We start from the raw sequence: 22688 nt of genomic DNA on the forward strand, positions 1-22688 counted from the left end.
TATGAAGCCTAGTCTAGTTAATTTTCTTTTGACATTACAAGAATCCAGTGTCAATCCCAAAGTCCTTAACATTTACCCTTATATTTCATTCTAATCATTTATGGAATTAGTTACTATGTTTAGGTTAATGATTCATTTACATTTTTATAGATGATGTGAGGTATGTGTCTAACTCAGTTGAAGATATTATTCCTTTTCACTCAGTATCTTTGTGTTCTGGGACTATCCTTATGCTAGAACCACCCTGTTTTAATTTTAATAGTTTTGTTTTGAGATTCAAAAGCAGAAAGCATGAGTCTTCCAACATTGTTCTTATTTTTCAAGGTTTTGTTTGTTGTTGATACCAGGAATCTTTTGTGGTTCTATACAAATTTTGAAGATTTTCTTTACATTTCTACAATACAGGTCATTGAGAGTTTAGAGTAATTATCTTAGATCTGACGAATGTGTTGAACAATACTGATAACTTCAAAAGATATAAATCTTATTTATAAACCCAGGCTCTCTTTTCAAGTTTTTCTTGATCTAACTTAGCCCAAGCTAGGCAACACCTTCCAAAGTTACTGTGGAACACAACTGACCCAACGTGTTCCAACTGTTGAACAGTTGCATTAAAACACATTTCACTGCAATTCACAAAGCCTCATTTTATTTTACTGTTAATAATAGCCATTGAGGAAAAGGCAAAACAAACTTTTGATTATCAGTATTCAGTTGGAGAGACATTTTCTTCAGACACTGAAGAAGGACTTCAGCCTACATCTTTAAAGTGGCAGGGGACACAGGGACAAGCACACAAGATTGAAAGCATAAAAGCATATTCTCATGAGGACCAGGCAGTCCTTGTTGTTGGAGGACCAAATGGAGTCATCGTTAATGTAAGTCGAATCAAAATTCACGATGTGTAAATCCTTCTTAAGATACACATGGTTCAGCCTGTTCACCGTTCGAGCAAAGGAGTACTTAGAGGCACAGCTATAGGCCTCCAAGCTGTACACTTTCTTGAAGTGCAGATCAAAAAATGGATTGTCCTAGAAGAGAGAGAGAAAGAGAGAGAGAGAGAGAGACCCGGTTACTTTTTATTCAGAGTCATTTCCTGAATTCCCATGGTCTGCTGGCTGGTGCCTATCGATTGTAAAGTATCAGTACCAGACATATTTCTAAAATCTACAGATCAGCTTTCCAAAGTTAGGAGAGCCAAATGGAATCACTTCCTGAAAGCCAACAGTACACTCTTATCTTTATCCCAGCCCCCAACTCCAGCAGCCATTCCCTGGGAACCCACAAGCTACTCTGGCCAGAGAAGAAGGGAGCCTAGCTGCAGCTCTCCACCACTGCCTCCTCTTCTCCAAATCTAATCCCCCAGTCTCACACCATCTCAGCAGAAGACCACCTGCTTTGGCCAACTCCACTTCTCTGCCCCCATCTCCAGTGGATCACACAGACTTTCTCCTCCAACCTTCCTCCTCACTCAGCTGTGGTCCCAGCTCACAAGTCCAGCAGGCTTTCCATGGGAACCTGTCAGCCAAGTCTGCCAGAGAAGCAAATAGGCCAGGAAAGATGGCAGGCAAGCTTTAGATCTTCACTCCCCCCTGCTCTCCTCCATATCCACTTTCCTAGCTCTGTAGAAAACTAGCTGTTTTGGCATCTCCTTACATTCTGCCACCATTCCCAGGGGAACAAGCAGACCCTGGTAGAACACTGTGGATTACAATCCCAGAGACACAAAGGTAGTTCAGTATAACATGACTCAGTGTTGGTTCAAACATTGACATCAATTCATTTATTTTAGGCATATATAAACACAGCGTAATTTGGTAAAAAGTTTCCATTTGATAACTCAATCCCACAACTACAACAAAGCTTGAGACATGACTACATTGAAACGATTTGTAAAGTACAGGTGATATCTTTCATAAAGACAGGTTCTACAGATTGAGAAACCAAACTTAAGCTAAGGGTCTGGAGGAGGACCTGGTATGGTCTTGGCCCACACAGACAGCACAAAAGTCATCAGGCTATTAACAGGTAGGAAGAAGGTCATACACTTCTCCCTTTGAAGCATGTTTAATATTCCTGGTTCCCCTAATGCTTATCTGTGAGCACAAGGACCTTCATGCCTCCAATAGAACACCCTGCTTTCCTCCCTACTATGGACACCCTTCAATCTTCCCTAGCCCATTCTCTTTCCTAAGTGTCAATTCCAAATACCTAAGAACACATTTTACCTAGAAACTGCAATGGTCACACCTATCAGGAGTCTAGAAGAACTTCCTACCAGGCAACCCATAACCACCACACTCTACTGAGAACCAGAGAGGACAACAAGAAACCAAAGAACAAGATACCCACCCAACAAAGACAAGACTGGATTTCAGCAACTAGAATTAATATCTCCCCAAACTTGGATGCCTAGATGCTAGCATAAAAAACACAATGATAATAGCCAGGAACACAAGTCTCCACTAGAGCCTAGCAACCCTACCACAGCAGACCCTGAGTGTTGCCACATAGCTGAAGCATAAGAAAAAATACCTTAAAACAGCTTTTATGAATATGTTAGAAGTTCTTAAAGAGGAAATTAATAAATCCCTTGAAGAAATCTATAAAAATGAATAAAACAGTTCAAGACCTGAAAGGAAATAGAATCAATAAAGAAAACACAACCTGAGGAATATCTGGGAATAAAAAAATATGAACTTGAACGGGAACATTAGAGGCAAACCTCACCAACAGAATACAAGAGATGGAAGATAGAATCTCAGGCATTAAAGACATGATAGATGAAGTGGATCCCTCAGTCAAGAAAAATGTCGAATCTAAAAACCTCCTGGCACAGAACATCCAGGAAACCTGAGGTCATCTAGGAAACAGCCAAGAAATGCAGGTCAAAGACACAAAAATATTTTTAACAAAATCATAGAGGAAATTTCCTTAACCCTTAGAAGGAGCTGCCTATCAAGGTAGAGGAAGCATATTGAATACCAAATATACTGGGCCCAAAAAGAAATGCCCCTGAGCACAGAATAGTTAAAACACTAAATGTACAAAACAAATGAAGACTATTAAAGGCTGAAAGGGAGAAAAGATCAAGAAACATAAATGCAGACTTATTAGAATCACATTTGACTTGTTAGTGGAGACTCTAAAAGCCAGAAGAGTTTGAACAGATGTTCTACAGACTCTAAGAGACCACAGATGCCAGCTCAGACTACTTACCCAGTGAATCGGTCACTCAATAAATGGAGAAAATAAGACATTCCAGGATAAAGCCAAATTTAACCAGTATCTATAAATCCATCCTCATAGAAGGTGCTAGAAGGAAAATTCCAACTAAAGTGGTTAACTATACTCAAGAAAACACAAAGAATAAATAATCCCAGACAAGCAAATCAAAAGATGGGAAATACACAGACACACAGACACAGACATACATGGACACACAAAGACACATACACACACACATACACACATACACACACCTATGTTTGTTTTCTAGTGAGAGAAAGAAAGGGGTGAGTTCAGATGGGAGGGGAAGAGGAAAGGAGCTGGGAGGAGTCGAGAGAAGGGAAACCATAATCAAGACATAGTAAATGAGGAAAAAAAAATCCATTTTCAATAAAAGGAAAAGAAAAAGCAAACAGTAGCACAGACTATTTGGAACATCCATGTCTTTTAGGTTGTATAAATAAAATGGCATATAATGTGTAGTTATCAAGCCTTTCCAGTGAATTTTAGAGGAGGAGTAAGAATGGAAGAAGAGAACAAACCCTCTTATAGATTTCTGGAGGAAGCCATAGGTTTCTCCCCATGAGTATGAACAAATTGGTCCTTCATACTATTTTGGAAGCAGATGGGACACACTGAACATCTATGCTTGGACATTGTTCAGTTTACCAACTTGATAACTTTAAAGTGAACAATGTGGAATAAGCTTTAGCAGAACAGTGAGAGCCACAAAGTCTTTTGTCCAATATAGACAAGTAACCCAATATTAACATAGCTCTTGCTGTTTCTCGCATTTTTTTTTTTTAGTCATGTGTTAAAATCATGACAATCCCTGCTGCTATTAATAGGAAAGGCAATGCTTTGCGATAGTGTTCAAAATGCATTTCTATTCACAAAATACATTATCTGCCCAGCTTCTAACTAGCCTGGAGGGCAAAGAGTTTAAATGATTTGTTTTGCATTCCTAGTATTTATCTGTTGCAACTACTAAGTTCTCATCAAATGTGTGCTGGGCTGATGTGAAGTGCATCCATGGAAGGAGAGATAGAGTTAACCATTGCCCTAAATAACAAACAGACTGGTAGGGTCCAAACCACACAAGAACACTAATGATCACTTAAGTTCCTGTTATAACCATGCACAAATTATATCTGAATTGACTCTCCCCTTTAGACCAGTGGGTCTCAGCCTTCCTAATGCTACAACCCTTTAATATTGTTCTTCATGTTGTGGTGACCCCCACAGCCATAAAATTATTTCCCCTGCTACTTCATAACTAATGTTGCTATTGTTATGAGTCATAATGTAAATATATACATTTTCTCATGGTCTTAGGTGACTCTTGTGAAAGGGTTGTTGGACCCTTTAAAGGAATCACAACCCACATCTTGAGAACCGCTGCTTTAGATGGGATTGTAATCTTATGTAACTGTGATATGTTTGTATATAAGATCAGTTATATAAGCTGCTAGTATATAACTTAATAAACAGAAAATCTCTCAGATCTGCACAGCCTTTGATAATTAATATTAAAATACTTCCTTAGTTTATTAATTAATATAGAAACAAAAACAAAAAACATGCTCTAGACTAGAGGCTGGAGAGATGGCTTACTGGGTAAGTGCTTGCTCTACAAGCATGAGTATCTGAGTTCAAATCTCCAAGACACTCATGTAAAAAGCTAGGCATGTCGGCATGTACTCATAACCCTAGTGCTGGGGAGCAGAAAGCAAACAGAGATAGGTGGATTCCAAATGCTCAATAGTCAGGGATTACTGGTACTATATTAGCTAGTCTAGACAAAAATAGCAATAGCTGAGAGACTTTGCCTCAAAGAAAAAGCAGGGAGCAGACAGGAGGTGGCAGTACACACCTTTAATCCCAGCACTTGGGAGGCAGAGACAGGCAGATCTCTGAGTCAAGGCCAGCCTGGTCTACAGAATGAGTTCTAGGACACAGAGAAACCCTGTCTCAGAAAACAAAAATAAAAACAAAGACACATACAAAAAAGCGAGGAGCAATTGAGAAAGATATGTGAAGGTTACCACCAACCTCACATACACATAGGCAAGCATACTCACACACATAACTGCAAACAGGCACCCTTCTACACACACACACACACACACACACACACACACACACACACACACACACACACACACACAAACACAAATGCTTAAAAGAAGTAATATACGGGTTGGCCATAGTAGTACATGTCTATATTCCTAGCACTTGGGAGGCTGATACAGGAAGATATTCGTGATTTTGAGGCTAGTATGAGATGTATAATGAGTTCCAGGATAGCCTGAGCTACATAGTAAGACTGTTTACAAAATAAAAATATATAAGGGTGCAATGATTTCAAAGCCAGCCCTCTGCTGGTCACACAAGTATTTTCTACCTGTCAATATGCAGTTGAATGACAATTACAGAGGATTTTGACCAAAGAAAATCATACTGATTGTGCCTCCTGGTAGTTTTCTCTCCCAACACTTGCCCCTCATTATATGAGAAAAAAAATCTTTCGTGTCTTTGAGATACTTGGAAAAGATAGAGATTTTCCTTTAGCCTTTAGGCTGAGCAAGCATATACATAGAATACAGTCCCTTCTTCCTTTTCTCCCTCTTTCCCACCCTCCTCTCCTTCTCTGCTAAAATTCTAGAGCTGAGAAGGGAACTCATGGATTGCAGTAACCGTCTGAATAATTGGGGCAATAGTTTTCAAAGAAATGACATTTAGGTGACTCATGTAGTTACTGGCAGAGCCAGGACAATAACTGAGACCCCAGTCAGCCCAACCCACCTTTGGTTCATGAGCCTGTCTCCTGTTACACACCAGTCAGTCTCCAAATCCAAAATTATTTTTGCTTCTGCTTTACAAATTGAATTTAACTTCAGCTCTTTCCACTTTAAAGTTGGCAACTGGCTTGAAAGTGCTCTATTTACCACTGGGTTGTTACCATCAACAAAAATCACTGTATTGTTGCTATTGACAAAAATGAATAAGCACTTACTCCTGAGAATTCAATCCCAAGAGAAAGGTGGAAATTCCCAGAGGAGGCAGGAAGAAAAGTCTTTCAGAAAAGATAATTTGGGCAACATAGTGTTTCTCCTAGAAGTTTACCATTTATTGAAGGTCCGTAAGTAATGAGAGAAGCAGAAAGGGCAAGCTTTCCTTTTTTATCTGGTTCACTTTCAAAGACCATGATCTTCAAATTGAAAAAGGAAGAACCAATAATTTTGCGACGGAATTAGAGGCCAAAAAAATGTAGGGAAGAAATAGGACACAGTTAACTGCTTCAAATGTATCAAAATTGACAGGTTTCATGTATATGTCACCAGGCACTGGCCAAACTCAGTAGAAATAATTACTACACAAGTAATATTTGAGCATGAGAGGAGGGAAGACAAATGGGCTAAAAATGAATGAGGATGGCTAATTTCTAAACCATGAATTGGTAAACATGCTATTTCTCATAAGAGTCAAGAAATATAAAAAAATTGGTAAGCACCAAAAGTAGAAGGAAGAAAATAACTCAAAATTTGTAGCACTACCATTCAAGGAATTATCATTAAAATTTGTTTGTGGTGATATATTGTTTATGATCTAATAAAGCTTGCTTGAAGATCAGAATGCAAAGCAAACCACAACCTATAGAGGCCAGGCCGTGGTGGTACATACCTTTAATCCCAGAAATTACACTAGTTATCTATACATGCTGGTGGTGGTGGTGCATGCCTTTAATCCCAGAACTCAGGGGACAGAAGCAGATGGATCTTTGTGAATTCAAGGCCACTCAGGGCTACATGAGAGTGAATCAGTCTAAAAGAGAAACAGAGTTCATGCCTTTAATCCCAGCACTACAGAGGTATATAAGACAGGAGCAGGATCTCAGAATTGTCATCCATCCAGTCTTAGGCAATTAGTCTCCATCCACATTGAGGCTAGGATCTCCCATCCTTGGTAGAGGTGAAAGACCAAAAAAAAAAAAAAAAAAAAAAAAAAAAAAAAAAAATAAAATAAAAAAAAAAAAAAAAAATAATAATAATAAAATAAAATAAAATAAAGAAAATGAAAGATGTCTGACCCGGAAAGCTAACCAATATCTGTTCCTTGGAATTTGCTAACTTCCTCTCACAAGGCCCTGAGATAACAAGAATTCACACTGCTCCTCCTTTCCTGTGAGTCAGCAGGTGGTGAATAGGGTCCTTAGGAAACAAAGAGATAGCTGCAACTCCGGTTTGCCCAAAGAAAATTAATTAGCATACCCTGAGGCCCTAAGGTCTGTTGATCCTAATAGCAGACCATCTGCCTCCAAGGGTCACATACTCAATGGATAGAGGGTCCCACCCCCTCCCTAAGCTTGTGGGTTTCCCTTTAAAAACACCTGGGCCTGGGGGAGGGGGCTTCTCTCTAGCCTGCGTGCTGGAGGAGCCCATTTGCGCAAATGTTTCCTGTTCATTAAAGCCTCTTGCATGTTGCAGCAACTGGACTGGACATTGAGTTCTTGGGGTATTGACCGAAACTGGAAGACTCATTCTGAGGGTCTTACAGAGGTAAGTGATCTCTAGTGGTTGGCTGCTTTGCTTTTCTTCAGCTTGAACTCTAATATCTGTCTCTGGACTTTTATTATTTGTGTTACATTTGTTTTATATATAAATGCACATACACATATGTATACTTAAGTGTAAAATCTAAGGTTTAACATTTTGTATTGGGTGCAAACTAATCTAACTTGTAGACATGCTTAATCAGTTTCAAAATCTTCAACTTTTAGGTAAAATATATTTTCAGAAAATCTGAGTACTTAGGACACAAAACAATGACATATTTCAATCCTTTGACCAAGAGTCTTGTCAAATACACTCACTTTTGAAAGGGGTGTTTCTAGGTGTGACCCAAAAAGTAATAACAGAATACACAATGGTTCAGAAAATGACAAAGTTCAGAAATTTTGACTGGAACAGTCAGTTGATGGCAACATCAAATGCTTATGGCCAAGAGAAGGAAAGAATCCCCAAAACTTAACCAAAACAAACAAACAACCAACCAACCAAACAAACAAAAAAACCTAGGTTTGAAAGGGTGGCCTTGGAAACGTCATCTGTTGGGGAAAAGTTGTAGGACTGACTGGTGGATGGTGTTTAACCTGTTAAGAAGAGCTTAGGAAAGATGCTTTTAGATTTTATAAACAAAATTCAGATTCTAACTCATAAAGGCAAACCATAAAAGCCAGTATAGATCATCCCAGGAAATTAATTCATACCACTTAAGAACAATCTAATGTCATCTTAACACTTTCTACATGCCAAGAATCTATAAAGTAGGACATCGAATCTAATGATGTCCAGTATACCAATCCTGGACTACCTTTATAGAATGCTAACACTTACGGTATCAGCTTCTTTGCCATCGATCATCTGCAGATCATCCAAAGACCACTTCTTTGTTACTTCGTACTTCTCATCCAGACCTACTCTGTAGTGCTTCACCATGATTATTTTTACTTCATCAGTTTTGGTCACTGTAGGACAGGAAAAATTACTTGGTTTATACAGACTCTTCCTTTAGACATTCTCCAACTCCCAATGTAAGTCCTGGAGTGACTGGACTTTTGTCACCATGCCCCCAGATTTATTCCGTGGCAGTTGTCTGTCAGGACACCGAGCGATACACTTTGAACTCTGAATTTTGTGGTGAGGCAGAAAACAAAAGGTGGGTCATAAGCAGACAGTGGAGGACAAGGCATTCATCTGAGCAAGTCAGGACCTTACTGGGTGACCATGTAAGAAAGTAAGGTACGAATAGCAAACAGCTCTGCTTGCACAGCAACTCAGAACTGAAGGGTGGCCACACAAAATGGTGACACTTCCTTCTGAAATTGCTGTGAGACATTGAATGCAGACTTGCCCGTGACACAGCTTTCACTGACTTGTTTGGTAATGTTTGAGATTGTCACACATGTCTCTTCAACTCTAGTGTTAAAAGTGTGTCACCAGCCCAGACAGCTTTAACATTCCACTCTGAAAGGCACAGGGGGAATCCTTCCATATTTAATGTGGACATAATGAGAATAATAATCTCCTGGTCCTGAAATCATTTGTCTCTGGTCTCACTGAAATATTGCATTGTTCTGTTAAAATTATCAATGAGTCAATAATTACTCAGTATTTAGTGAGTGCTTGCTATTTGCTGAATAGATTATAAATGTCACAGGGAGACAAGAGACCTGGTTTTTACCCTGAAACTCAGGATTTCAGTAAGACAAGACTATCCATGGGTCATATCTAGGTTATGGAAAGAAGATAGCAGAGGGGATAAGATGCCTAAAAGTTTGTTTTCAGATGGTCAATGTCACCTGGAGACTTGTGTTTTCTCAGAGTGTGACTCGAATTTATTTTAGGAAAAGATTACTTTGGATCTGGGAGGTTTCCTTTGGCATGCTAATGTTATTCAAATGGGTTCCCTAAGTTCTTGTGCTGGAAACTTCATCTACATTGTAGTCATGTTGAGAGGCAAGGTCCTTAAGAGAGTAGATCAGGCTGGAGTAATGGTTCAGTGGTTAAGCTGTTGTCTCAGAGGACCCGGGTTCAATCCTTAGCACCCACATGGCAGCTCACAACTGTTTGTAACTCTAAGATCTGACACTCTCACACAGAAATGCAGGCAAAAACAGAAAGGCACATAAAATAAAGGTAAATAATTTAAAAAGAGAGATTAGGTCATGAGGTCAGAGCCCTGATGAATGGATCAATGGTGCTATTGCAGGGGTGAGGTAGCTATTGAGGGAGTATGTTACCAATAAATGGATGTCGGGCATAATGTCTGCATCTTGTTTTTCCTCTCATTCTCACTCTCGCACTCTTTCTTTCTCTCTGCCATCTACCTCAGACGATGTAACAAGGCTCTCACCAGATGTGAGCCTCTCTATCTTGGCTATCTCATCTCCCCTTAGAACTCTGAGAAATAAATATATTATTTATAAATTACTAAGTCACAAGTAGTTCGTTACAGTAGCACAAAACACACTAAGATATGTGACCTTCTAGCTATGTAGATATAAAGCAATACATTACAATGTACTCATAGTCATAGATGAGTGACAAGAGCAGACTGCCCCATGTGAAAATAGAGGATCATTGTGTGGGCACTTCTAGGAGAGGGACAGTATGAGGGACCTGACAATGAAAGCTAAATTTTGCCAGGTAAAAGAAGGAGAGTGGACTGTATAGATTGGTTGGTATTTAGATATGATGAACAATAAGATTAGTTAGGTTTGGAAAGTTGTTAAAATGCTTTGAATGACCTTGAACTTCAAAAGAGGCAGAAACCACTCTGGAGTTGTGATATTTATGTTCATCCCTTGCAGAATCCAAAACTGGGGACTTCTGAGGCGACCAGTGATCTCAGAGTTGTCCAGGCTCCTAGATAAGGGAGTCTGAGCCCGTTGACAAGTCCAACAGGAGGGCATTGTGTCAGGTGCTCCATGCAAGCTCAGGGTACCACCTAGTCAATAGCCCCCCCTCATTTTGTGAGCCAGGGTTTAATAACACGGTGTTGTGTGCAAGAATTTCTCTGGCAGCACAATGCACAGGACTCCTTAGAGAAGAGTGTGGAGCTAGAGGACATTGGGAGCCAATGCTCCCAGTGGGCTCAGTGGGCTGTGCAATGTTCCAGAGTGAAATCCTGACACCACTGCAGTGTGGCTTACAAGGGATAAGTAATCTCTAGACAACAAATGTCACTTACTAGTGTCAGAAAGGGGACACGGGAGTAAAATGGACTTATATGGACAAATTAAAGCACACGAATGACTCAGAATAGTGCCCAGTAGACATTCATTGTTGAAGACTATTATTTAGTTTGGTAAGGGCTGTTAGCAGCCTGTGAATGGGGTGTGAGTAATAAACAAACAGACAGTTTGAAGTAAAGTTTAGGTGATGTTTTGATGACTCTGGATTAGGATGCCACATGGTGGAAACGAAACAACAGTAGTAAATCGGGACACGGCATGGTCCTGATGGTGGGATAAATTTGATGTACAAGTCAGGTGTCTGTAAATTACCTCAGAAGGGATTGAGATGGACATTTTATAGTCTTGGAATGATTTGAGACTTGTGTCCGTGGAACTGTTTTCAAAGTTAGACTCAAGAGGATTTTTTTTAAGGGGGAAGAAGTGAGAGAGTAGAGAGGAAAGATGACAGCTAAGAGGTTGGTGGAGAATGGAAGAGGCAGGCCCAATGGCATAATGCCATGGAAATCAGATAATAAGAATATCTCAGAGTTTGAGGACAATCCTATGGATTCACCTAAGTGAGACAGAGAGGCATGGGTCTGAATCCCACTTGAGGAAGGCCATTATTCCTGTCCTGAAGGCTGTTTCTCTGTGGTGACTGGAGAAGGTGGATTGCAGAGGATTCCATGCCCTAATACAGATAGCATGTATGCTATATGCAGGCCACTGGCCAGGTAAGATTTTAAAAGCAGGAAGAGAGGCTAAAGGGTATGACATACACCACATGTTCTAGGGATTTTGAAGAGAAGAGATGTCACATTCAGGGACAGAGGGAAGTCATTGAATGCATGTCGGGGGAAGACATCAATTATAGGTCTTATCCTGGAGTGAATGAAGGCTGAGACTCTGAGATCTTCCCAACATTGTGAGAAGTTGGTGTTTCTGCACTTCCATATTTCTCTAGCCCCAAAGGAGATCCATGCACATGGGCCTAGATGTTAGCCTTGGGAAGATGAAAGACAAGAGTACAAGGAGTACGCTGGTGGGCTGAAGTGGGGGCACTGAAGGTTTTGTAGCTTCCCAAGGAGGCAGGTGTGTCTGTCTAGTTAGAACTCAGACTCTGTTATTGCCCCAGTTTGCTGTCTCACTAGCAGCAGAGGGGCCGAGAGAGAATTGGGGTAAAGAGATTTGGAGAGATAATTGGACACTGTATGAAAGTATGAATGTATGATTTTCAGGGAATAAATCCCATGGCATAGTCTACAAGTTATGAAAGCCTGCTGATCGACTGTGGAACCACTCATCCATTTCATTAAGCCGATAAATATTTAAATGTCCCTTGTGAATCAAGCACAATGCTAGGAATTGAAAAAAAAAATCCAATGAATTCCCATAAGACACCATTCCTGCTCTCTGCAGAGAATGGAGGCTTCAGAAGAAAATACCCTAAAGGGGCAAGCAGTGCTATGACAGACACTGTTGGACAAGTCAAGTCCAAGACAATAGAGGAGGGTGTGGCTATCTACCTGACTGCAGGAGGGAAGACTCCAAGAGAGGGAGGGATCTGAATTGTTAAGGGCAACAGAACTTACTAGAATGAAGAATGAGATAAAGGCATTTTTAGCAATGCCTGGGTTCAAAGGCACCAAACACTCAGCTTTTGAGTGGTGGCAAGTATTAAGTATTGTTGGCATGAAGCAAGATGGTGGATGGGTGGTAGGAAGAAAGTTAGGGAGGGGTTAGTTCCTGAGAGGACTAGAGTAGGTTTGGACATTATTCTGAAAACTGTGTACACGTGGGGGCTTTCTAAGTAAATGGAGAGACATGATTTACATTTTAGAACATTCTCTTTTCTTGAATCAACACACACACACACACACACACATATATATTCTTTAGACTTTATTCAGAAGTTTCTATATATCCAAACTTGGGTACCAGTCCTGCTCAGCCTCTCTTTTTGAGACAAGGTTTCTCACCAGCATGGTGCTCACTGGGTGGGTGAGACCGACTGACCGGGAGTCCCAGGTTATCTGCCTCTCTTCACCTAGTGCTGATATAGCAAGCAAAGCTTATATTGATTACATATATGATATGCACAGATAATTTGTTAATTAAATATATTTACATCATGATATTATCTTATATTCTGCATATTTATTTTTGTCAGTTTCATACACATGCACAATGTATGTGATCATGTTCATTCCCATCACCCTGTGCTATCCTCCTTCCACTCCTGATAACTTCCTTCCTCTCCCTGACTAGCTCTACCCCCCTACTATCTTGGTGTGTGTGTGTGTGTGTGTGTGTGTGTGTGTGTGTATTGTGCAGGTAGCCTCAGCTATGGCATGCACATGAATGCTGCAGCTGTGTTAAAATTCAGAAGAATTTCACAGCATGCCTCCCTATCTTTTGGCTCTTATAATTTTTCCTGCCTGCCGCCCTTCCTGCTGTTCCCTGGCTTTGAAAGGGGTGTACCCGTGTCCTGTTTAGGACTGAGCATTCAACAGTCTCTTATTCTTAGCACTTTGAACAGCTACGAAAACATTAAAACATTCTTTTGGGAAGTTCCATAAAGGATGGATTGGAGGTAGGGAGAGGACAAAAGATATTAAGAAGGTAATTCCTACCAGTCATCAAATTTCCTTACAATAATTGTCATTATCTCCTTCATGCTAGACTCGGAAAACATAAGGATGTGTGTGACAGTTAACTTGTCCATGGTGATGTGCTGCAGATGTAGAACAGCTTCCTTCATTTGACAAAACAGCCTGCTTTAGAGCTAAGGACTTTCCAAGAGCTCCCTTTAGCCATGAGCCAAAGGAGTCTGCTGAGGCTGGAGTTGACCCAATCCCTAATTCCCACACTTGAGCTTGGCTGCCAGCTGGAATTAAGTGGCTGTCTCCACATTAACACAGTTGGAAAGTGGAAACTTGTCACATTGTCTTAAGAACCCAAATGTGTTTTATAAAGTGTAAATGTTAGAGAGTTGTTTTCTCTTACTTAGAGGATCTGGTTTGTAACTATGGTTTAGCAGTGATATCTCTGGTTTGGGGTGACATCTGTGATTAAGGTGTGATATTTATGGTTTAAGTGTGATATCTATGGTTTAGGGGTGATGTATATGGCTTAGGTGTGACATCAATGGTTCAGGGGTGATATCTATGGCTTAGGGGTGGTATCTACAGTTTAGAGGTGATATATACAGTCCTGGGGAGCTTCAGAAGCAACCTATTTTGTATCTGAGATTTTATTCTATTTTTTCCAGGTTTTATTTTTCAGTAGATATTTTCAGAATTCCAATCTTTGTAGTCATCACAATTTTAATTTTATAGTAAGCTTTGTCATTAAAAAATTTTACCATCACCTTTAAAAGAGCTACCACTATTTAAGAGGCTAATGAAAAGAGAACTGGCCAATTGATTTAAAATAATTAGTCAGAATCGAGGAAACTCGAAATTCACAATTAAGTCTCCCAGAAATGCATTAAATAGATGTTTTTGTTGTTTTATAATCTGGTGTTATGTAATGGTTTTGATCATTTAAATTAAATAACAGAAGAAATTATCATGAAATACTTTTAAAAGCCTCAGTGAAATGTCACACTGTGTTGCTAATGCCTTGTGTTTGAGAAGGCTAAGGCAGATTTCATCAAAATCATATTTTCAAATAATATTTTTCTAGAAATATCTTTATAAAATTCATTTCAGGCTACACTGTGAGTCTTCAAAATAGTAAAATGATTGGATTTAAGCAAGTTAGGGCTTGTGTTATTGGTAAACTTAGAGAAATACAAGATGTGGAAAAGAAAGAAACTGATTTTGTAGGAACAGAAATATAAAAGAAACAAAACTATCCATCCAGTGGGTTTATTCCAGCTTTGTTTAATCAGCTCCATTCTAGAATATCCTTAGTGTACCTACTGAAAGCAATGAACCATAGATGAACCTGGCCTTCTAGCTTCCATTGTCTACCGGTTGGTGATCTTGTCAACTGTGGTTTGGCTTTATTGTCTATGAGAAGTGACAAATAACCAACACATATGATGTCCCTGCAGTGTCTTCACACAGGTGCTAAGAGGTGCAGCTATTCTTATCAGAATTGTAATCAAGTGGAAAGAAGTTTTGGGTTTGGAATTAGAGTATCTGTCACCTCAGGTTAATTACTTCTTGTGATTGTTGCTCCATCTGCAAGACATCTAATCTGATTGGAGATGAAAAGAAAGAATTTATGGAAATGGCATTAAGTCAGGCATTAACTTGTGCCTGACTCTGAGTAGGCACACCTCACAGCTCTTCCGTTTATCTCATCCACAATGCTTCATCCTAATAATGAAAATGATTAAGTAGTTTTCCTTCTTTAAAATTTTGAAGTTTCTATATGTACGTGGCTTGGACTAGAAGATTGTTTTGATTCCCACTTTTATGTCTCAAAGTGCTAAATTTGCCATTTGAAAAATCTGTCTCATGTAATTAATTGGTGAGAATATGTTGTGTATTGTTGATTTTATTTATTTGTTTAGTGTGTGTATGTGTACTTCTTTGTACTGTGTATACACAGTTATGAGTGTGGTGTGTGTTTGTGTGTGTGTGTGTGTGTGAGAGAGAGAGAGACAGAGAGAGAGAGAGAGAAAGTACTTTGGTGGTCAAAATTTCACATATCACAATTTTGATTGTAACCAAGTTATGTGATAACTTTTGTGTCATATGCAATTTTAGTACATTTACTTCATAGATTAACTCTAAATCCCCTCTTTTAAACAATAGATAATGAGAGGGCATTCCAAGTATAATTTCTCCAAGTATTCTCTTTGGGGCCAAAGATTTCTATACTGTTGCAGAATCAAGTGTGTTCATAGTTCTATTACAGAATAAAGATAGACAGACATGCTGGCTGTGTTCAATTCCATGCTCAGAAGGTATTCATGGCAGCATAGATATATCATGGCCCAAGTCTTGTTACATTGCCATGATGATAACAATTCTTAAGAATATGAAAACTTTTCAAAACACTATCCCAGACTTTCATTCTCACAAATCATCATCAATCAGCAGTACTGTTTTCAGTTTGCTATTGAAAAGTTTCAACTATTCAGAGAAATTGAAACTTTTAAACATCTTTCAGATTTGTGCTCTCTGTGAATAAGATCCTGGGAAGGCACAAACTTACCCAGGGGTTCTGAACAAAGCCCTGGAGAGGCTTCCAAGCAGCTTCCTATGCATATTATTTTATGCAATACTCACAGTATAATTAATGTGAATAAATTGTTCTTTGCTTTGGGTCATGGAGGAAAAAGTTCTGGGTGGCATCAAAACCTAATGAGTAGAAAAAATTAGGCTCACTGTCTTCATAACTCTGACAAGCATCACTTATTTTCAAATTAATACTTACGAGTGTCTATGTTATAGATTAGGGTCCACATGAGGGAGAGCATGCAGGGTTTTTTTTTTTTTTCCAATTTGAGATTGGATGACATCACAATATTAGACATTTTAAATACATCTAAGTAAACAACTGCAAACATGGGTACAACATGATATTTAGAAAAGGGACCAGGAAAGGGTAATATTAGGTCATAAGGAAGGACACAGTGCAGACAAAAGACACCCGAGACATGAAAGACGATATGAAGCTAAATGGTTTTCTAGTTTCAACTCACTCGCTGTTTTTCTTTTTTTCGTAGTGGGTAAGTACATAAAGATGTAATGACAGTGAAAATGTAAAACTCTAAGTGAAGCTCCATGGCTTCAGAATGACCACTCCTACTGTACTGAAGTTCTCTAATATGCATAGTTGCACAGAGACTGTGGCAGCATGTACAGGACCCACACGGGTTCAAGCTAGGTGGGGTCCCAGCATTGAGAGAGGAAGCAGACAAGGGTCACAACCCTAACCAAGGAGCTATTTGCAATTGCTACCTACTGGCAAATGGAAAATCTGTTTTTTTCCAGTGGACTCTCACGGGCTTTATCAACCACTCTCCAGGGAAGGTCCACCAGTAGTTGGCCAACCCCAAATAAACTCAATGGCATTTTTTTTTTTGGACTTTTTGTTTTGTTTTGGCACTTTTGTCTTATTGGTCTTTTGCTTATTTGTTTTGATTTTCTCTTTTGTTTCTTTTTTTTTTTTTTTTAAGGCGGAAGAGGGGGTAAGGAAGAGGGAGGGAAGGAAGGAGAAAGAGAGGGAGAGAGATTGTATGTGTGTGAGGAAAGAGAATATTAAGCTGAGTGGGTAGGAAGGTGGAGAGGATCTGGAAGGAGGGGAAAACATGATCAAAATATACTGTATGGAAAACCACTTTTTAATTAAGAAAGAAATATAAAAAATGCATAGAGTGGAGACTAGCCAAGTATTTGTTTGCGTGGGTAACTTAATCTAGGTGCATGCTGTATTTATTTGTGAGTTCATTACACTAAAGTGATTTTTATTAAAAAACATGATTGAAAACTGTGTTCCTAAAAGTATAAGAACACTTAAAATAATTTACATATGAGCATATGCATAATTTAAAAGGTAACAGAGTATATCAAGTCTTTATTATATATTTTACTTTTACTGTACATATGTAATTACTGTATACACACACACAAAACCCAGTATATATATATTGATATTAAATATTTTTCTATATATTTTAAAACTTTAAGCTACCTCTTTTAAGGTTCTGCTTTTGCTTGCCTATAGAATATAAACTATCATTAATAAAAATTCAGAAGGGAGAATAGCAGGGGAGCACTTTATAGGTGTTTACATTTTAAACTAGTTCTTTGAGAATGTCATATAATGTATTTTGATCCTATTTACCCCCTCCCAACCCTTCCCAGATTCATCCCCCACCTTATCTACCCGCTCAACTTTGTGCCCTCCCCACCCTTTTTTAAACTATCAAGTTTAATTTGCACTGCCAATGTGCTCTTGGGTATGTGATCATCCATTGGAACATGATCAACTAGGCAAGCGCCACACCCTTAAAGAGAACAGACTCCCTCTTCTAGCAGCCATCAGCTGCCAATAGCTCCTCAGCTAGGGAAGGGATTTTATCTAGCTTGAGCTCTTGCAGGTCTTAGACATACTGTCATAACCACTGTGAGTTCATATGTGCAACTCTCCTGTTCTTATTTCCATCTTAGAGATGTCAGAAATAAGGACGTAAAGATAAAATATCTTATCCCCATCTTCACAGCTGATAGGCAACAAATCGGAGCCATATTTCACAATACGATCTGATGTCAAGAATTTCCAGGTCTGTTCTACCATGTCCTTTTACTTCCCATTCAGTTTTGGCTAATGCTACAACACAGAGTTTCAAACTCTTCTCTTCACACACATGACTTATTTTTTTTCTCACATCTGCAAGAAACAGAGCCCCACCATACACTGGAAGATACAGCTTTTAACTGCCAGGAATAGTGGTGTATTATGGTGGGGTAAACTAGTCCCAGGGAGAAATCACCATGCAAAGCCTGAGATGCCAAGAATGTGGGTCCCAGGGAATGCCCAACGTACTTTGTAGCTAACTACTGAGAGGGACATTGAGTTTATGACTCTTTGCTTTGATATCAGCCATAGACTTATCAAGATTTCATAGAAAACATCCTTTTTTGAGACCATTGCAAAAGTTGGACCCTACTCAGATGAGAAGGGAGATCAACCCCAGTTAAATGTATTATCTTTAATCAGGAAAATGAACGATGGAATACAACTACTCTGAACCAATGGGTCTTATAAGTAGAGGTCACTGGATTAAAGATGATGAAGAGGCAATCATTCAACTCTACTCTCTGAAGATAGTCAGTGCTTGAAGTATGAAGTCACTTGCCTCAACAAATTTCCAATGACTTGCTTGATTCATGTTGATAGATGTTTTCCAGGTAAAGCATAGTCATATTCTCAGGACTGTCAAACATCATTTAAACTGCTATTTGGTTGAAATGCTTTTTTATTGGTTATTAAAAGAAAATGTTACAGCTAGACAGAGGTGACACAGGCCTTACTCCCAGCACTCAGAAAGCAAAGGCAGGTGGTTCTCTGTGAGTTCGAGGCTAGCCTGGTCTACAGAGTGAGTTCCAAGATAGGCTCCAAAGCCACACAGAGAAACCCTGTCTTAACATAAATAAATAAATAAATAAATAAATAAATAAATAATAAATGTGTTACATTCTGGAAAGTGTGCCCAGACTGATGGACATGAAGTATAGCTACAAAAAGTGAGGAACTAACAAGGCTTTCTTTGTGTGTTAACTTTATGTGGAATATCATGAAATCATATTCTCCTTGTCCCAAGAAGAGCTTGATTTCCTTAGTACAGGTGCAGGTCAGAATCACTGAATACTTGCCAAATGTTTAATTGTAAGATATATGTGTATGTATGTATGTATGTATATGTATGTATGTATATATATACACACATATATATCCTCATATATATTAGCTAATACATATATATAATCATATAATTATTAGAGTGAGTCACTAAGACATGTTTCATGTTTGGCAAACTAGATTCATAACTTACTATGAGTATTTTATTTTTAAAACTTTTTATATTAAAATGCTGCCAGTGCTACCTAGTGAAAAGCTACTTTTCTAAAGAATGAATCATAACAGGTAAACGTTATTATATTTTATATTAGAATGGGCATCCTTTTTAGCATGGTGGGTAAAAATACCTTGTGATTCAGTGATTGGGTGATAAGGATGAAATGTGGTCTATTAAGTAATTAACTTACTTCTTACATAATTTAATTCATTTTATGAGCTGATTAAGTCTCTTGCATTTGTTGAAATGCCAAATCCCCATAGTTTGGATGTGTAGTAAAATAAGCTTAGGTATTGGATAAGTACTACTATTCTTACCATTGGATAAATACTTCTATATTTATTAGGAATTATAAAATTTTAAAGAATTCTTAGCACTTTCTCCAAAGATGCTTCGCTTCCTATTGGCACATTTAGAATGCTCCAATCCATTTATCAGGAGGAAAGAGATATTGAGCTGTATGAAATGGGTGTTTGCCTTTAGCAGGAACATCTACCCTAGAGTTTCTGATCTCTTTTCTGCTCAGCCCCTGAACCGTACAGAGAGCTTGGGCCAGGAAATGGGAGGGCTGCATACCAAATTCAATAAGGATGCAAACATTTCTATCTAAATTCATAAAAGGTCTGGAAGATCATCATTAATGCAAAAGCTGGTGCATGGACAATTTTCATGTATTTTAAAAACAGGAAGGAAATATTATACTAAATACTCTGTACATCAGATCTCTACATTAGGGATTGTCTCTTCCTCCTTGAAGTTCTGTCTTCATGAACTAGTTTTACTATTGAAGTGTTGGTATTGCTTTTCTGTAAGAGAATGCTTTAAAAGAGGATTTCTTCCTCCAAAGTAACCAGCAGAAAGTCTCTGTAGGTCCTTAGAGGAAAAGTCTAAGGTTCTGTTTCTGTTGTAGCACAGAAAGACATTAGGAATGGCTGTATAAGTCAGTTCTTCAATGCATTGCATCATAATCAGAATGCTACTGGCTTTTTAAACGTGAGCCTTTATACAACAAAACTGTACTCCCTGAAGCAAATTAGATAAAAGACTGGAGGGAACAAACATGATCAAACCAAGAGAGAAAGCCAGCTTCACTTCTGAACCATTAATGTCTAACATTTTTTTTTTTTTTTTTTTTTTTTTTTTGTGCTCACCTCAGCACTTTAAAGGTCTGTAGAATATACATTCCTTAACCTGGCTAGTTAAACGCATGCCTGAGCTGGGTTGGAGGACAGACACGATTCCCCTACACACCTTACTCATTTTTGATCTCTTTGCATTTTGAAATGATACCAGAAAGCTCTGCTTACCTGACACACAGAGGTAATACCTGTCCTGGACCGAGAACTCGATCTCAATAAACTCGCAGAGATTCTGTGCCAGAGGCTTAAACAGTTTTTTCTCCAAGTCCTCCTTCACCAGCGATGACATCTCGGGTTCCACCTGACTCTTGTTCAAGCTCACACTTTTCCTTGTGCTGCCACCGCTGCTTGTTGCAGCTTAGATGTCTCTTTTGGGCGTGCAAGCCTCCGGGTTCCCCTCTCTTTACCTTCTAACTAGGAGCAAAAGGCCAGGCTCCTGACAGTGGGTGCCTGCGCAGTGGCAGCCCCACCTCAGCAGCCCAAATCCAGTATTAACCCCCTCGGCATCTTCAGCATCCGGCACGCTGCAAGCTGCTCTCTGGGAGCTCTCCTCTGGGCTCGCTGATGGAGGAACATATTGATGAATACTGACAGATGGCCACAGATCTACTTGTGGAGTCCCCGGGTCGGCGGCCTTTCCCCTTTCACAGCAGCAGTATGCATAGAGAGACCACTACTTCAGCTTGAGGCCATTATATAAATCAGCTGTCTGGTGCTATTGATTGGGATCAGCTTCCATTAAGAAGTTCGCTTTCACTGCCCAGAAAAAGGCATCCGTGTTTACTCCTGACACTTCCAACAGGTCTCCTCTCCTCCTCCCTTCGCTCTTCTGTGATGCACACAGCCTTTGCTTCCAAGAGTTCGCACCAATTCCTAGGCCTGAGTATTTTTCTTGAAAGATGGGCATTTAAACGGGCCTGCTTTAATTCTATTGTGCTCCTGCTCAAATTAAAATTTATTAGGCACCTGCTAGAGTGAAGCATTCGTTACATTTGTTTCTCAGAGGATGATTTTTCTCTTCTCAAGGAGCTTATGGTCTAAAAGAGGAGTGTGACACCAAGTATGTATATTTGAACTGTGGAAGTGAGAACACCACATAAAAGGGAAGGGAAAACATGAGAGGAAGGGTATTTGCATGAAGCATCCTAGTCATTGTCCTGTTGCTGGGAAGAGACTCCATGACCAAGGTAACTTATACAAGAAGGCATTTAATTGGGGGCTTGCTTACTATACTACTATACCAGGGGATGAGTCCATCGCCCTCCTGGCTGGGAGTGTGTGGCAGCAGGCAGGCAGGCCAGAGGGTCGGCATGGTGCTGGACCAGTAGCTGAAATCTTATATCCTGATCCACAGGCAGGAGGCAGGAGAAAAGCAGAGAGGGAGAGAGGGAGAGAGGGGGACAGGGAGTGGGAGGGAAGGAGAGGGAGGGGGAGGGAGGGAAAGGGAGGGAGAGGGGAAGAGGAGGGAGATTGGTGTGGGCTTTTGAAACCTCGAAGTCCACCCCCAGTGGCACAACTTCTCCAATAAGGACAAACCTAATCTTTCCCACACAGTTCCATCAACTATGGTCGAAGCATTCAAGCATAGGAGCCTTTGGGGGCTGTTCTCATTCAAACCACCTCAGCAAGAACCTGCGGAAGTGGCATGAGAGAGGTCTGGAACTGAACAAGATTGGCAGACAGTGCCAGAGATGGACGAGGCCACAAAGCCTCAGTACCGCCCAGGGGAGTACTGTGAGGAGAGCTCTCTTTAGCCCAGGGGAGTACTGTGAGGAGAGTGCTCTCTTCAAAATTCACAGGTGGTTAGGGCTGGGTTACAGTGCTGACTACTCTTTGTGTGACACAGATTCAATTCTCAGCATCTCCCCAGTGGGTTTCATCCCCAGTACCTGTTTATTGGCTTGTGACATTTATAACCTTAGTTCCAAGGAGATCTTAAGCCCTCTGGTATCCACAGGCAGCAGTCACACATATAGTACTCAGACATACATGCAGGCAAAACACTGATTCATGTAAACTAAAAATAATCAATCTTTATTAA

At 39.6% G+C, this 22688-nt stretch overlaps 1 protein-coding gene across 1 annotated transcript; it reads right to left on the bottom strand.

The window, feature by feature from the left end:
- Window positions 1–622: 622 nt before the first annotated feature.
- Window positions 623–21220, bottom strand: Exoc1l (exocyst complex component 1 like). Its single transcript, XM_051198224.1, has 3 exons — window positions 20816–21220; window positions 8625–8755; window positions 623–1031 (listed from the first exon to the last, which is right to left on the bottom strand). The coding sequence occupies exons 1-3, from the start codon at window positions 20934–20936 to the stop codon at window positions 765–767; spliced, it is 519 nt and encodes a 172-aa protein (XP_051054181.1). The 5' UTR covers window positions 20937–21220; the 3' UTR covers window positions 623–764.
- Window positions 21221–22688: the final 1468 nt, after the last annotated feature.

Source organism: Phodopus roborovskii, unplaced genomic scaffold, assembly GCF_943737965.1.
Source record: "Phodopus roborovskii unplaced genomic scaffold, PHOROB, whole genome shotgun sequence".
Taxonomy (NCBI): domain Eukaryota; kingdom Metazoa; phylum Chordata; class Mammalia; order Rodentia; family Cricetidae; genus Phodopus; species Phodopus roborovskii.

What these genes read in the sequence shown, in the direction of transcription:
- Exoc1l (XM_051198224.1), bottom strand. Translation starts at nt 20,936, where the DNA reads ATGTCATCGCTGGTGAAGGAGGACTTGGAGAAAAAACTGTTTAAGCCT. An exon ending in GTATTACCTCTGTGTGTCAG is followed by an intron (nt 8,756 to 20,815) that starts GTAAGCAGAGCT and finishes CCTGTCCTACAG; the next exon opens with TGACCAAAACTGATGAAGTA. An exon ending in ATGGCAAAGAAGCTGATACC is followed by an intron (nt 1,032 to 8,624) that starts GTAAGTGTTAGC and finishes TCTCTCTTCTAG; the next exon opens with GACAATCCATTTTTTGATCT.